General features: G+C 33.7%; 1 protein-coding gene across 1 annotated transcript in view; it reads left to right on the top strand.

The window, feature by feature from the left end:
* Positions 1-16,192, top strand: part of LOC138716430 (uncharacterized) — a 65,500-nt gene that overhangs the window by 30,758 nt on the left and 18,550 nt on the right. Inside the window, exons 6-10 of the mRNA XM_069849518.1 lie at positions 5,288-5,691; positions 8,202-8,360; positions 11,064-11,224; positions 12,143-12,882; positions 15,056-15,166. Of these exons, the coding sequence (XP_069705619.1) occupies positions 5,288-5,691; positions 8,202-8,360; positions 11,064-11,224; positions 12,143-12,882; positions 15,056-15,166 (1,575 nt within the window). The remainder of the gene's footprint in view (positions 1-5,287; positions 5,692-8,201; positions 8,361-11,063; positions 11,225-12,142; positions 12,883-15,055; positions 15,167-16,192) is intronic.

Raw genomic sequence — 16,192 nt, 5'->3', positions numbered from 1 at the left:
GCTTTTTGCATAGTACACATTGATGTGGCCTCCATACAAGAAGCCAACATATCACCAGAAAATGAGACTTACTTATGGCTTTTAAGAAACCTGGAGGTTCATTGTTGCTCTCACAGAAGCCCACTATTGGTCCCTATCCTGAGCAAGATTAATGCAACCTCTACAATCATATCCCACCTTTCTCAGATCAATTTTAATTACTTACTATGTTTCCCAGGTGATCGAAAACAAGAGATCCACTTCCATTAATAATTGCAGCTTCTCTTGCAATTTTGTAGCACCCTGCAAAATCCAGTTCCACAAATAGAAACAAAATAAAAACTGTGGTTCCCACATATCGTTCTATAAAGCATGTCTTGCATGCTATGAGACTGAATTTGAAGTACTGGAGCAATTCATATATCATTGTTTGTGTTTGTTTGCATAAAGATCACACTTTTACAATTTTCTGCCGTAATATATAATGCACACGTGAATACTTGATTAAAATATAACGTAGATAAGATTGAAACAAAACGCAAAACTGGCACTCTATGCCATGGCATGGAAACAGACTGACGGTCATCAGCTAAACTGATGTACATTCTTTCTCTTTACTATGGAACATTCAGATTTGAGAGGCATATGCTACACACTTTAGCACTGCAGATAATGCAGACACCTTTGTCTTACATATCTAATTTTCAGGCAGTTATTTTATCTTTAATTAAATATGAGTCAGTATATTTTTATACAGTAAAATCTGTATTAAACGACCTCTGCTGGTTCCATGAAAAACTGGTCTTTCAGAGAGATGGTCTCTCAATTAGGGCAGTTATTTTACACAAATAATGGGTTAAAACGTTTCTATAAAAATGTGTAAAATATTACTAATAATAGAAGCTTGAAATCAGAACTTTATTTCTATTTTACGTTTCCAATTTTCTCCTTTGAATCCCCTTCACAAAATCATAAATTGAACTCTGATTAAGTTTTTTACATTTCCTTTTTACAATCTCATTTTCAAAACTGTTCTTTAACATGTTAAGAATTCATTTGTACGTTCTCGATTTATACAGTCTTTCAGTGGTGCTGGTTGTTGAATTAACTCAATATTACATAAGGCTTGTTCTAGTCACATTTTTTCGAATTGAAATTCTCTCTTGCCTTCATCCTCGTCATCAGTGGGTTGATCACCGGATTTTTCTAATAGGTAGGAGGACGAAAAAATAAATTATTGCACTGTAATTAACAAGTAACGATTTGATTTTTAATGTACAAAACGAAAAGTAAAACTGTCATACGGCATGAGAAATCTTACCTTTCAAGAAACTGTTAAACAGCAGTGCAAATAACCCTTTGTCATACCTCAGACGCCATTTGCAAGCGGTCATTGTACCTTTGTCATAGCAATCCCCAACATTCCTTGGGGATTAAGGACAGAGATGGACATTCAACGTGAATATGGTATCACTTAACAACATTGCCAAACATCATTTTAACTTCTGGTACTGTACGAATTTCTTGGAATTTATTTACTCTACAGTAATGTAATAAAATACTAAATTGTAAATTTTTAAAATACAGTATGGTCTTTTAAAAGGGGTAAAATTAAGGAAATGGCTATTCAATCACTGGTCAGTGATCGGGAAGAGAGGTGATCTCTTAGAAGGGTTGTGGTTTACATTGGTTTTAAGAATTTTTAATTCGGTTCTTAAAAAAAATCGATCTTTAGGAAGAGTGATCTCTCAATAGGGGTGGTCTTTCAGACAGGTTTTACTGTATGAGGATTTTTGATGTGACGGTATTTACTGTGGTTTTAACTTTTTTTCATTTTAAGTGTTGCCTTTAGATTTTTTAATCAAACATTTACACTATTTGACACACGTATACAAAGAGAGTAAATCCTAAGGATTCAGCATTCCTACATTTCTCAGTGCTACAGTCTGACAAATGATCATTTGTGTAACTAGTGAATTATTTAAGGAAATGAAGAGAATCTTGATTGAATATCCCCCCCCCCCATCACATTCTGTACAGAATAATATTGAGCAACATATGAAGTTCTGGGACACTAGCTCGAGCTCATCCTCATTAATATTGTGAATTAGCTGAGTTATTTTATTCTTTCTCGATACATTAAGGACATTGATTATAATATTTTATATGAGAATTAATTTGTTTCAAATGTGACTCTGATTAGAAGTAGGCTTCTGGGTATTCCACCATGTTCTGGAATTTGACATTTCCATTGTTTCAGAATTACTTACTTCTAATGAGCTCAGTGATCTAGTTTAGCCTGGCATAATGAGTCCTCTGGTCTCACCTATCTGCCCTGATGATGGAACCTGTAAGTGACTCCAAAACGTTGGTAATGTCAAATTCCAGGGCACAGTGGAATACCCACTATTAAACATTTGACAACAACATGTTAAATGTTAAATTGTTTACCGTTAACATCCCAACATGTTGATTGAACATGTTAATGCTAATTTCATTTAACACTTTGTCCACACTGTTAAACATGTTAAACTTGTCTTTCTTTGCATAGTCAACCGCAAACAGTCTATGAGATTTTAATGTAGATAATGTCTTATTTTCAAACCTTGGACAATGGACTCAGATGAAGATTTGACTTTTGTAATTGCTTTTATTGCGTGTTACAAGGCCGTGGGACTGAAGCCGGATGGTCTATGGCGAGTCCTTGGCATCAACACCTTTGATTGATTACCCCCTTTGATTTGATTACCTGGTTGGGTTTTTCCGAGGTTTCCCCCACCGAAAAGGCAAATGTCGGGTAATATTTTGGCGAATCCTCGGACCTCATTTCATCTCACTACATCTCGCCAAAATGTAAAAAAAAAAAAAAAAAATTGTACAACATTGTAAAAATTGTAGAAAATTACTAAATTGTAAAACTATAAAAATTTGTAAAAATTGTAATTGTAATATTGTAAAATGTTGACATGTTCCACATCTTAAAGCTTCATTGCTCATGTAAGATCTATGGAATAAAATAAATGAATGAATGAATGAATGAAAAGGAAGAAAATGAGAATGTGGGTGTGGCAATATCTTAGTAAAAGACAATATGCAGAAGACATTCTAAATGAGCTTAAAGTTGAAGATGGATTTGGATTCAAAAATTTGCTGAGAATGTCAGAACACGATTTTAATATAGTGCTGCAAAAATACTTCCTGTTACATCAAAGAAAGACACACAATTAAGAACAGCCATTTCATATCAATTAAAAAAATTACAGCGCGATTGATTGACTATCATAAGACCTATGACATGATAAATGTTAAAGGAGGGTAATATCATATAATTAATTATTCTTTCCGAAGTTTTAGAACAACAACACACATCACCAAATACGACCATTACTGACGTCAACATAGCATTAACATTTAGTGTATGACGAGAGTGCGAAAACTCTCTATTGTATTCTCGAGAACAATTAAATAATATAATTCCAGTTCTCTGAAACAGTCTGCCACCTTTGTTTTGTGTCTGTATTCTGTTGCAGACACATCCCACAAACAAGGCCTTTCCATCAGTGCATTAATTTTATTCTAACGTATTTTCTTTTGTCCACTCCATTACTTCGAACAACTTACAGCCATCACCAAGGACCAATGATAGTATAAAAATGATCAAGATACGCACCACAAAATCGGAAGTTAGTTGTTGCTATGGAAACTGTACGAACTTTGCTGAACTGTATCGACGCTGCACGAGCAAATGAATTGATTTGACATGTTTTCCATTGCTGCTGGAAAACACACCAACATGTTAAAAGTGTTAACTTCAATATACTCAGTCAACATGTTAAGTCAATTGAGACTTGAAATGTCCATATACATATTAAATTCAACGTATTATATTTAACATGTTGTTGTGAAATGTTTAATAGTGGGGACGAGCCTTAAGCCACACAAATATAATTATATTAGGGCCTCTTCTTTTCCTAATTTTTATAAATGACCTTGGCCCCATAAAAGGAATAGGTTATCCTATACTATTTGCAGATGACACAAGTATCATAATTACAGACAAGAACTTTGCCACATTAAAATATAAAACAGAAATAATTCTCCTTAAAATTTATGACTGGTTTACAACCAATAAACTAGCATTAAACATTAATAAAATTAACATAATTCAATTTAAAACCACTTCAAATTTAATCTCTGAAACATTAGACATAACTATCAACAATATACCTCTACTAGAAACATCAACAACCAAATTTCTTGGTTTGCATTATTAATAATACAATAAATTGGAAAAATCATATCAAAGAAATAACCCCCAAACTTAGCTCAGCATGCTTTGCAATTAAGTCGTTTCAACAATTTCTAACAGCAATATATTTTGCCTATTTTCATTCCATTATGTTCTACAGAATAATATTTTGGGGAATTTCTGCAGATAGTAAAAATATATTCTTATTACAAAAAAGAGCCATTAGAATAATAGTTGGAGCAAAGGCTAGAGAATCATGTAGATTATTTAAAAAAAAAATTAGAGATTCTAACCTTAACAAATCAGTACATATATTCTATAATAGATTTCCTCTTATGTAATAAAGAAAATTTTCCAACTAATTCAGCCATACATAGTATAAATACCCGTAGAAAGAATGATTTTCATACGCCATCATCAAATTTATCATGCTATCAAAGGGGAGTACATTACATGGCGATAAAAATGGTCAATAGTCTTCCCGAAGACATTAAGAATCATAGCCAAAACCCTTCATTATTTAAGATAAAACTAAAAAATTACATAATATCTCATACTTTCTATTCTGTAGATAAATTCTTGACATTTCACAGAACTGTGTAAATATTTTAATACTATTAAATGGTAAACATATTACATTGTATAAAATATTATTGTTATTAAGGTATTAATTCTGTACATATTTCATATTTGCATTTTATACATATGTATTGCATTTTATATGTTAAACGTAAGAATTGGACATGTTCTTTATTCTGTGCTATAAAGCAAATGTAAGAATATTATGGAACGAATAAATCTGTCTGTCTGTCTCTCTGTCTTTAAAGGAGAGCATGTTAAAGGTTTAGAGTCCAATGCTATTAGGTGCGGTATCATAATTTCTTTGGCATATACTTACGTCATTTTTTTATAATATTTTACTAGTAATTTCTCCATGTGTGTAAGAAATGAACTCGCACAAAAAAACAATTTTGTTAAAAGTATGGCTTTGGACTATCTCATTCTAACCTTGTGTTCTTACCTTTGCATTGAAGCACTTAATGTATTTTCTGTCACTAGATGTTGGTAGACATATAAGTCCACATTCTACAACTACTACTGCTGTTACTGGTAGCACTGTTACTACTATTCCTGCTGCTTCTGTAGTAATGACTGATGCTACTGCTACTGATAGTACTGCTAGCATTGGTGCTGTTGCAACCACAGCCACAGCTGCTGCTGGCATTGCTACTGTTGCAATCACAACCACAGCCGGGACTGCTACTGATAGTGCTACTGTTGCAACCACAACCACAGTTGCAATCGCTACTAACAGTGCTACTGTTGTTGCTGCTACTACCAGCAACCTTTCTGCCAATAGTGTTTTTGATTTAAGAAGTACAGGCCAAGTTTGCAAAAAGGAGCCTGTTGAAGTTCTTCTCAAGAATTTGAAAAAGGAAGGAAGTTATATTCTCCACTGTAAGGTATGTATTCTTTTCAAGCTGTAGGAAATTACTTTTAAAACTATTTGTTACGTATTGTTATTTTCAGAGAGAGAATTTGTATCACATATTTGGAATCATCTTGGAATACTCATGTCTGAGTCCTTTAATGGTAACTAAGTAAGTGACTAATTTTTGAAGAGAGTTACATTTTACAAGTATACTTCTGAATTGGTTGAATCTTCATGAAATAATTATTTCTCTTCAGAGGAAAATATGTATGGATGTATGGAAAATTATCGTTGTAACAAAAGGAATAATTTGAAACATGTTTATTAAATTTTAATAACTTTACAGAGTTAAAATGTTGGCTATTAGAGTGTGCAGTGCCTGCTGCTTATTGTAACCACTGATAATGTTATGAGTTGGCTAATGCTGTAGTACTGAGAGACACTAAAACATTGCAAAAAAGTTGTTTATTGTAATCAATAATTTGGTTTATGTTACCACTTTTTTGCCGATATATGGATTTGCCTGGATATGCATTGGATTACTGTACTGTAGTATGTGTCTCTGGTAAATGTTCCAATCTTTCAAGAATAATCACCAGTTGAGGTGATTTTCTCTCTCAAGCCATAAAACTCATATTGTCTGTGTTGCATAAACTTTTAAGAACGGATGGGATAGAAACACAATGCAGTCACATTTGCCTCCCTCCTGACATCCGAACACTATTGTTGTTGTTTTCTAATGCGGGGCATTTGACAATAAAGTCATTTGACCTCTTTCACTCCAATATTTTTCAAAGCTATTATCATAGTCAGCCACTGAAGCACAGATTTTGAGGTGTTCCGAATCCATTTCTTGGTTTGAGTTGCACAATGGGCAGTTAGGGGGCTGATATATTCCAATTCTATGCAGGTGTTTGGCCAAACAGTCATGGCCTGTTGTCAGTCTAAATGCAGCAACAGATGATTTTCGTGGTAAATCGGGAATTAACTGTAGATTATGATGCAGAGAGTTCCATTTTTTCCCTTGAGATTGTGCTATCAAATTTTGTTTGTTGAAGTCTAAGTGTGTAGATTTAATGAATCTTTTCACAGAGTAAGAAGTAGATTTAGTAACAGGTCTGTAAGTAGCAGTGCTGCCCTTCTTTGCCAAAGCATCTGCTTTCTCGTTTCCCAGGATTCCACAATGGGATGGTATCCATTGGAATACAATTCTTTTATTGAGTGATGTTAATTGAGAGAGCATTTTAGTTATTTCTGCTGTTTGAGATGAAGGTGTGTGTTTAGAGACTATTGATAGAATAGCTGCTTTGGAGTCTGACAATATAACTGCATTCTTAAATTTATTGATGTGGTATAGAAGATTCCTGAGACTTTCACTTATTGCAATGATTTCTCCATCAAAACTTGTTATTCCATATCCAAGAGATCTATAAAGTGAGAAGAGACAGCACTTAACACTGTAAAAAACTTGATAGGAGCTATAGTAGCTTTTCATTTTTCAAATCGTGTGCTAACAGCTGTAAAATCAAAGATATCAACAGTATAGCTTCAGTTTTTGATCTGTGATGGTCATATCAGTGCAGTGAAACTATGGAAAATGTGGAAAATAAACATAAAGACTTCAACATTAAAGATAAACTCTCAATTAATGAACACTATCACAAATTACCGAAAATTAATCAACGCAATGCAGCAGTGCAGTTACAAATTTCACAGTCTTTTTTGTGCAAGCTGTTAAAAAACCAAGATAGTGCCCTAAGAGCAACAGAGAAAAGCGGAACTGTGGTGGGAAAGACAGTCAGGTTGAGTCAGCTTTAAAGCTATGGTCTACCAATGTTCGTGAACAAGATCCTCAAGTTGATGGACCCTTCATGTGATAAAAAGCAGAGGAACTTGCTAAGAAAATGGGAAAAGACGATTTTGTAGCAATAGAAGTATGGTTTCACTGATGGAAGAAATGAGAAAATATTGTGTACAAACGTGTGGTGAGCAGATGATTTATTTATATATAAGTGCTAATAATATAATTTTGTCTTGCAGTTTTATATTGTATTACTGTGTAAGCCTTTTTGATTTTAATGAAAAACAAACAACAATAGAAGATTCATTTAAGTGCTGGTAATGTAAGTTATCTTTGCAGTTTTTTATTGTATTGCAATGTCAGTCTACTTGATTTTGGTGAAAAATTAACAATAAACGACTTATTAATTGTCTTGCAGTTTTATATATTCTATTACAGTGTGCTGTATTTTAGTGAATAAGCTTATTTTTTGAGTAAGTAACTTCGAAAACTGAAAACAACTTTTTTCAGTCATTGTTATCAGTTAATGTTATATTAGCAGCATTCTGATGTGATCATGAAAGCTGTGTGCACTGTAACATGATCAGAGAAAGTATGTAGCATTAACTGTAAGATATTGAACTTTTAATTTTTATTTTAGAATTTGGCATCAAATATCAAGAAGTTGTGATATTATTTTGTTTCACATAGAAATAACTAACGAAAAAGAACACTTTTTATTATGCTATTTTTTGTTTTAGGTTTGTGGTGTAAACATTTTGAGTCCACACATGTTAATTTTGACTGTCACAGATGGCACCCCAATCTGCTATACACCATATTCTTACAGTGAAAAATATCAAACTCTTACAGTAAAGATTTTTATTGTTAATCCTAACAATGAGATGCTGAAACTTAAGGTAAGCTTTTATCACATTCACATCTTTTTATATTGGTATTGTGGGCATATTTGAAATATGAAACATCATTAAGATACTGTTGTAGTCTTTCTTTTTGAATGTTCATTATTGCTGCTGCTGCCATCACTGCCACTGATGCTGCTTCTAGGACATTGTCTTATTTCCCGATTAGTTGGAATTCGTTGTTAAAACTAATGTTAATTAAAATTGTTCTCAAAATGTAACTTGTGTATAGCTATGGTCAGATGTCCAGGAACGTTTTCCTGCTTCATTATATTCCATAACTTCATTCTTTCAACATTATGAGAAGCCTTTTCACAGCCTATGATGGCCATGAATGTTGACAAATTGAATTCTCTGTTTTTTTTTCTAGAGTATCTTCATGTTAGAACATGGCCTGCATATTAGCAGAAAGCACGTTGACTGCTATAAAAATGGTTATATAACCCCTCAACTCTATGCATAGCTTTATTTTAATTAAAATATTTTATAGTATTTCACAATTACAATTAAAGTAATCGCCTACCTTTGTCACAGAAGGTGTTGGAAATATTGTCCTTGTATTGTTACACATTTTTAAAATCTTGTGAGAAAGTTTGCATCCACATGCACATTAGTCCATCTTCTGAAATCGCTGCAGATTCTCTCCTTATATTCTCCTCCAGTGTGGGTTATTTATATACACTTTATTTTTCAAGTTCCCCCCATTGATAAAAATCACACACATTGAGATCTGGGGTTGTAGCTGGCCTTAATTCTTTACTAATGACCAAATCTTATAAAATTTCCTCAGTTATCAGCTGTGTGCACAGAAACAGGGTCTTGTTGAAAAAATTGCATATTGGCATTCAGTGTCTGATAATTGTTTGAAGAATAGTGAGTTATGGCTATATCTCTGTGATGATATTCTCATGAAATGAAATATAGGCCCTATTATTTTTGTATGCATTTACAGCACACCATACCTCAATTGAAGAGGTGAATTCCAAACTGGCCTAAGTCTGTTTTAGAGGTTTGATAGTAACAATTACAATTGTTTGAAACACCAAATCACTTGTGCTTAATAACACTTTACTAATATATTCTGATCCTCATTGATCACGTCTTGTATATGAAGCAGGTAAGGAATTTCTGGGCTTAAGTGAATTATTTTTCTGCAGAATATAGGACTTTACAGTTTTAGTTACACATGCAGTTCATTTACACTATATTTGACAAAACCATTTTGGATAAATGATGACAATTCTAAGCATTTTACAATGTTTTGAATTTCCCTAGGATTTGCTCTCACACATTGCTGCTAAAGGATTTCCTAACCCCACTACAGGATTTATCGGAACTTTTGGTTCACTAAGGGTGATGATTATTTTACAGCTTTCTGTTATAAACTAATTTTGAAAGGTGGAAAAGACAAATTTCAGTAAAACGTGGAATAGATTTGAATATGCTATATGATTCTATAACATTATTGTAATAAAATTCTAACCATCACTGAAATGGATTTAAAAAAAAAAAAGAGAAGCCCCTAAAAAGTATTGATTCCTTTTCCCAGAAGTATTCATTACTCTGATCCTCCCAAGTACTAGGGATGGGCAAAAATAACTAGTTATTCTCATATGGTTAACCGGTTAATTAGTGGTTTTTTTGCTTGCTTGTTTAACCTGATAACTGGTTATTTTCCTCAACTGAATGACCGGTTATTTTTTAAAACATACACCGAATCAAATGTATTTTAAGTTTATCTAAAATTTAATGTCAGTCGAACATCATTTCCTTTTATTATTTTGTACTCTATGTAATCAACCCCGTATACAAATTGTCTCGTTGGCCATTCCTATATGGGGTATGGGTTACTGCTTTACTTACTACATCTGTCCATAGATGGCAAAATGAAATGCGTCTGCAAATCGATGTCAGTACTGTAATATATGTCTGTCTTAATTGCTGACTTTCCCTGATTGATTTATAATATAAGCTTACATTTATGGGTGTTGGCGCATTTCAAACGGTGGGAACCTTTTTTTTTAAGGGCATAGGTTGTTGATATAAATATCATCGTCCTGTTAGATCTCTAGCTTCCCAATAGCGATCAGTTTCACATGTGATCTTCAGTGTTGGACATTGTTGTAGATGTTTTCTATCCATACGGCAAGAAACTTTGATTTATGTATTTATAGGTTATTGGAGAAAAGATTGCTCGTTGAAATGTATCATAATCAAGATTATTATTGTAAAAATTATGTAATTTGTATTATTTTTTTATTTATCTTACCTACATCTTTTATGTGAGTGAAGTAATTAACTAAATGCAATTTCATAACCTCTTACTTGTATTTTGTTTAGGGACGTCATTGAAATTCAGCATCTAATGATGCTCTTTTAACTATCTTATGGTTGATTTACAGTTTATTAAAAATTGTTCTTTGATTTCTAACCTCTCATACTGTTTTCCTGACTAGTTTGGTGACTTAAAAATGTTAAAAAAATAATAACCGGAAAATAAGCTGTTAATCGGTTATTTTTGATTGGTTAACTCCTACAGCTTAAATTAATTTTAAAATAACCGGTTATTTTCAAATAACCTCCTATCCCTCCAAGTATAGAGGTATTGAAACTGTCGAGAATCCAACTGATTATTTTGTTATATCATATATTGTATTTCTTTCCTGGTCAGTGTAATGTATATAGCCAATTTTTTTTCAGGTTGGTAAATTCATAAAGCTGACAAATGTGTGCGTGCAAGTGAATGTTGTTCCAGGGGACAATATTATGTGTCACCCTATTTTCACCTTTAGACTTGGTACAAATTCTGGTTCTGTCGAGATTTTGAGGAATACAGAACCTAAAGTTCGTGAATTGAAAAAGTAAGTTTCTTTGGCAAAAATGTTACATAACCTTTATGTTTTGTTTATTATATCATATTTAAATGCTATAGGATTACAAAATTTATATTGAAGGCACAAGCATATTGATATTATGATGATAGAAAGGAATCCACATAAATATATGTTGTTATATGGAAAAAATGTCAGACTCTTCTCTCTCCACTTCTCTGTGAAATCACTATTAAGATATACGTATTTTTGTCACCTTTTCAGAAGTTCAGAATTTGTGTAGCGGTAGAACTTCAATCTGATATCCCAATGATAACGTGCAAAAATTAATGTTCAACTTGGTGACAGATGGTGTCACACTGCACATATCTCAATTGAAAACTTCTGACTCATAATTTGTATATGGTATCATGAATCTGTCATCTATCAGATATAATGTAAAAGCCTTTACGGAATATTCACTGCTTTAAATTTCCTACTGTACATTTAAATTTGTAATATTAAGCCTATTTGGCAACATAGCAGTATCTGAAAAGTAGAGCACTAATGGTAAAACTCATGTGTTAGAAAAAGAGAAAAATTCTTCATTTACTTTCATAGGATAGTAGTTAAATATAACATTTGGGTTGCATTCAAAAAGTATTGATTATTCAATCTATCTTAAATAAGAAGCAATTAATTGCAATCAGTTTCGACCTGATATTTAGATAAATATTATCCTTATTTTTAACTGAAACCAAAAAGAGGTATATTACTGTTAATAATAAAATTGAATTAAATATTCTTGTCATTTAAGGTTAAGATTTTCTATAGAACAATACAATATGGCGAAACAGTAAGTACGCTTGTTACACTGCCATGTTGTTAGACCATCGAACTTCAGTTATACACTGTAAATTCTCATTTTTACACATTATCAATATAAATGTTTTACTACTTTTTTTCTAGGCGTTTGCTCATGGGATATAAAAATTGCCTGAAACAGTTATATAAAACCGCAGAAGTATATTCTACTTCCCCCAAGAAGTGGCCAGGTTTGGAACTTGGCAGGAAGATGGATGTACTTGAGAATGAAACTGATTTGTCTGACGAGGAGAATAGTGTTATATTATCTGATACAGAAAGCATGATAGACTCAAGTACATGCATGGGAAGTCAACAGGAGAAAAGAAAGATTGAGCATCCTCAGGTTTCTGCGTCTAGAGCAACAGAGTGTTTCAGCTCTATTACTAGTAGAGCCACAAAAGTGCAGCACCTGATGAGAATAGCACTTGAATCAAGAAGCAGAAGTATTGACAAAATAGAAGACATGGATTGTTCCATTGAGGCAAACATTTCTTCAGTAAAGTATGGTAATTGTGATAATTCCCTTGACTTGCTCACTACTAATGCAAGATATGATAATAAAAGTGGCAGTGAAGAAATAAAACATGTCTTTAGGTCGAAAGGCACTTTTCCCACTTCATCTAGACTTCATGAGAATAGTACAGAATTTCCAGTCTTATCATTGTCGCAACATTCTGAATGTGATCAAGATTGTACAGTGACAGATGAAGTACATAGCTTGATGGAATGTCTACCACTGATTGATTCATCAGGAGAAAAACCTAAGATAACAAGAAACCGTGATCAGTCGAAACAAAGCTGTTCATTATCAAGGAACATTGTTACTGAAATTTGTCTTGCAGGTTAGTGAATTTTTTACATTACTCCCGAAACCTTTTGTTTCCCTCCTTACATTACAGTTTATAGTGAGCAAAAAAACTTTTAATACAACACTATAGGCATTAAAAGAATTAAATAGAATTTGGGGGTTAGATATATATATATATAACCCCCAAATTGTGTGTGTGTGTGTGTGTGTGTGCGTGCGTGCGTGCGTGCGTGCGCGCGTGCGTGCGTGCGCGCGTGCGCGCGCGCAGGATGGAAATGAAATAGCCTTGAAGATTTTCAGAGCAAATAGCTCATGTTGTGTGTAAGAAAAAATTATAATATCATATTGGTGGAAAGTTCATAGTTTTTTTTTTTTTCGGGAAAAAAAAGTTTTTTCCCAAATGTTTAACCCCTCTGGCATATTTCAATAGCATGAACGGTTTTTGTGTAAATTTAATTTAAAGAACCTCTAATTTCAAGCCATTGCACGATGCTAGGAAGTGGCAATGTCATGGCAGAGAGCAGCTCACCTACAGAGACACACAGAGTTCGTTGACCTCTTACATCTGTATCACGAGTAGTGTGTGTTAATGGTGATGTTGCCGGACTACTGAAACTTCAAACTTAATTTTCTAATTAACATTGCATTTAATCACAAAATGTAATATAAATTTCCTATTCATTGAAGTGTACCCTGTCATCCCTTTCAATCTGCAATGTTATCTAGAAGGCTATTTTTGTCCTTTGATCTCTTTGATGAAGTGAAATTGGTATTGGTATTGAATTGAAACTGGCTTCATATAGGTGAATGACGAACAGTTAAGTACCCATCATAAAAAAAACAGTATAATTTTATTGTTCGTTCTTACCTGGGCAAGACACAGTTCAGTCAGATGATTGTGTCTGAACAAAGGAATCAGAGAATTCAATCCTTAGGAAATTAATGATGAATGCATGGCTGTGAATAGGTATCATTCCAAGCACTGTAATTACCCTCTTTAGTCTCATATTAGTAGAATTGTTACATTGTCATCATATTTTACTGTCCCTAAATGATCTCTGTTTTTATTCTGAATTTGTTTCTAGATTAATGTTGAGTAAATGTTTTGTTGTGCTTTGTTTAATTTTTTTTATGCCAGATGCTAGAATTTTATTTTTGATTGTGTTTTGTAATATAGATTTTAATTGTTAAGTTAACATCCTTGTTTGTTAATATGAGATTCTTAGTTTAAAATATTAGAGAAATACAGTGTGCGTCAAAAACACCTGATAGTTTTTGCAATGTAATAGAAATCATACCCGCTGAATGTCACTGCTGTACTGGGTGTTCTTGTATTGTGTATGTTTTGAAGTTCAGTTGAGATGGAATGTTAATCTACTGAACACCACATTGCTGCAGTAGAAGTTGTTCATCAAAACAGAGTCCGTTACTGCTATGCAGCGTGGGTTTCGACTGCAGTTTGATACACATCATGCACCTAGTCGCAATACCTTGGTATTGTGGGTACGTTAATCATGTCCGATGAAGCACGCTTCCACCTCTGTGGATATGTCAACAAGCAGAATTACCGATACTGGGCTCCCAACAATTCTCAGGAACTGCATGAACTCCCACTGCACAGTGAAAAGGTGACAGTCTGATGCGGAAATTGTTCGGATGGCATCATTGGGCTTTATTTCTTCGAGGATGAGGAAGGAGCAACAGTTACTGAAGTCTGAGTGTTATATGAACATGCTGGAAACTCTTCCTCCGAATTTCGTCCGTGGTCATCGTGAGTGGTGGTTCCAGCAAGATGGAGCAACAGCTCACACATCTAGGATCTCCATGGCCTTCTTAGAAGATTGCAAACGAAGAGCGACAGCATGTCGCAGAGTTGACCACCTGGGACTACGACGCACTGCTTTCAGAACCCATTCCACATTTGCAGGTGTACGAGCCGAATGAGGACGTTCTAGTGGCTTGGTATCCTTTAATGACCTCTCTGTACGCCATTTTGCTACACACAATACCAAGGTATTGCGACCAATGTTCCATCTCAACTAAACTCCAAAACGTACACAACACAAGGACACCCAGCGACATTCAGCGGGTATGATTTGTATTGCATTGCAAAAACCGTCAGGTGTTTTTGACGCAGCCTGTAAAATAATTACAACTGTAGATTTATTTCATACTAATATTCCTTTTTTTTTTTTTTTCCTTCCAAGGAGAAAAGTTGATTACGGCAAATATTTTTGCCGTTAAAAATTCTAGATTGAAAATGCCTTGTATTTATAAACTGAAGGCAAGGGTCACACACATGGATCCTGATATAAATGGTAAGTTGTGATCTTGTTGTAATAAAACTTTGTAGGGATTTAAAAGTAATGAAGACTTTGATTTATTGAAAATTATCTTAAGTAGACATTTTACAGAAATGAATAAAAGTGAAATGCTATAGCAATGAACTTCATTAGAAAAATACATTTTCATTGTGTACTTTGTAAGTAACGAAAGAGTCTTATCCTTTGTTTTCTGTTATTGTCAGTAGAAGTGTATTTATGTACTATATCAATAGTTATTAACTAAAATATGAAATAAGTAGCACCCCGATTTTAGGCAACCTCCATGTAACATTTTTTCCGCATTTAACATTGAAATTCACGGTCCCAGTAATTACTACATATGAGTAATATATTTTTATATTCGATTTAACGTTATTTTCTTTGCTGTGAAACCCGCATTTTTTGTTAAAAATTGTTCTGAAATGATTTTTTAAAATCTCGATTAATGCAAAAATAAATGCATTTCAATTGAATGCATGAAATACAAATTTTTTTAAAGAATCAATGACTTGGCAATGCTGCTGCCTCAGTACCACATGATTCCCCCTCTCTCACCACGTCTACATGAAGCTGCATTCCTATTCATCTGCTAATTCCCGCCCTCTGCAAGAACCAATCGCAAACAGAATAACATACACACAGCAGAACGGGGCAGTCTGCTAATTCCTGTCCTTCGTGAGAACCAATCACAAGCAGAATAATGCACAGCAGAGCAGAACACAGTCTGCTAATTCCTACCCTTTGCGAGAACCTATCACATGCCATACCGGGTCATTTACCAGGTTTTGGATGTGTACCTGGCTCATACTGGCCCACTTCAAGCACTGTTATACACCACAAAGCAGAAGAAACCTGTTAGATGTCCAAGTAAAAGATGGTACAAGAGGAAAAGAGTTCTTGTAAGTCATAGGGAAGGGTGTCTGACAGAAAACACGAACACTTGTTAAATTGCAAGATTTTGAAGAGTAACATTAGGCACAAGTGATCAGATATTTTTTTCCTTTAAAATGGATGTTTTAT

The sequence above is a fragment of the Periplaneta americana genome, chromosome 16 (assembly GCF_040183065.1).
Source record: "Periplaneta americana isolate PAMFEO1 chromosome 16, P.americana_PAMFEO1_priV1, whole genome shotgun sequence".
Lineage (NCBI taxonomy): Eukaryota > Metazoa > Arthropoda > Insecta > Blattodea > Blattidae > Periplaneta > Periplaneta americana.
This window is presented reverse-complemented; position numbering and strand designations above follow the sequence as displayed.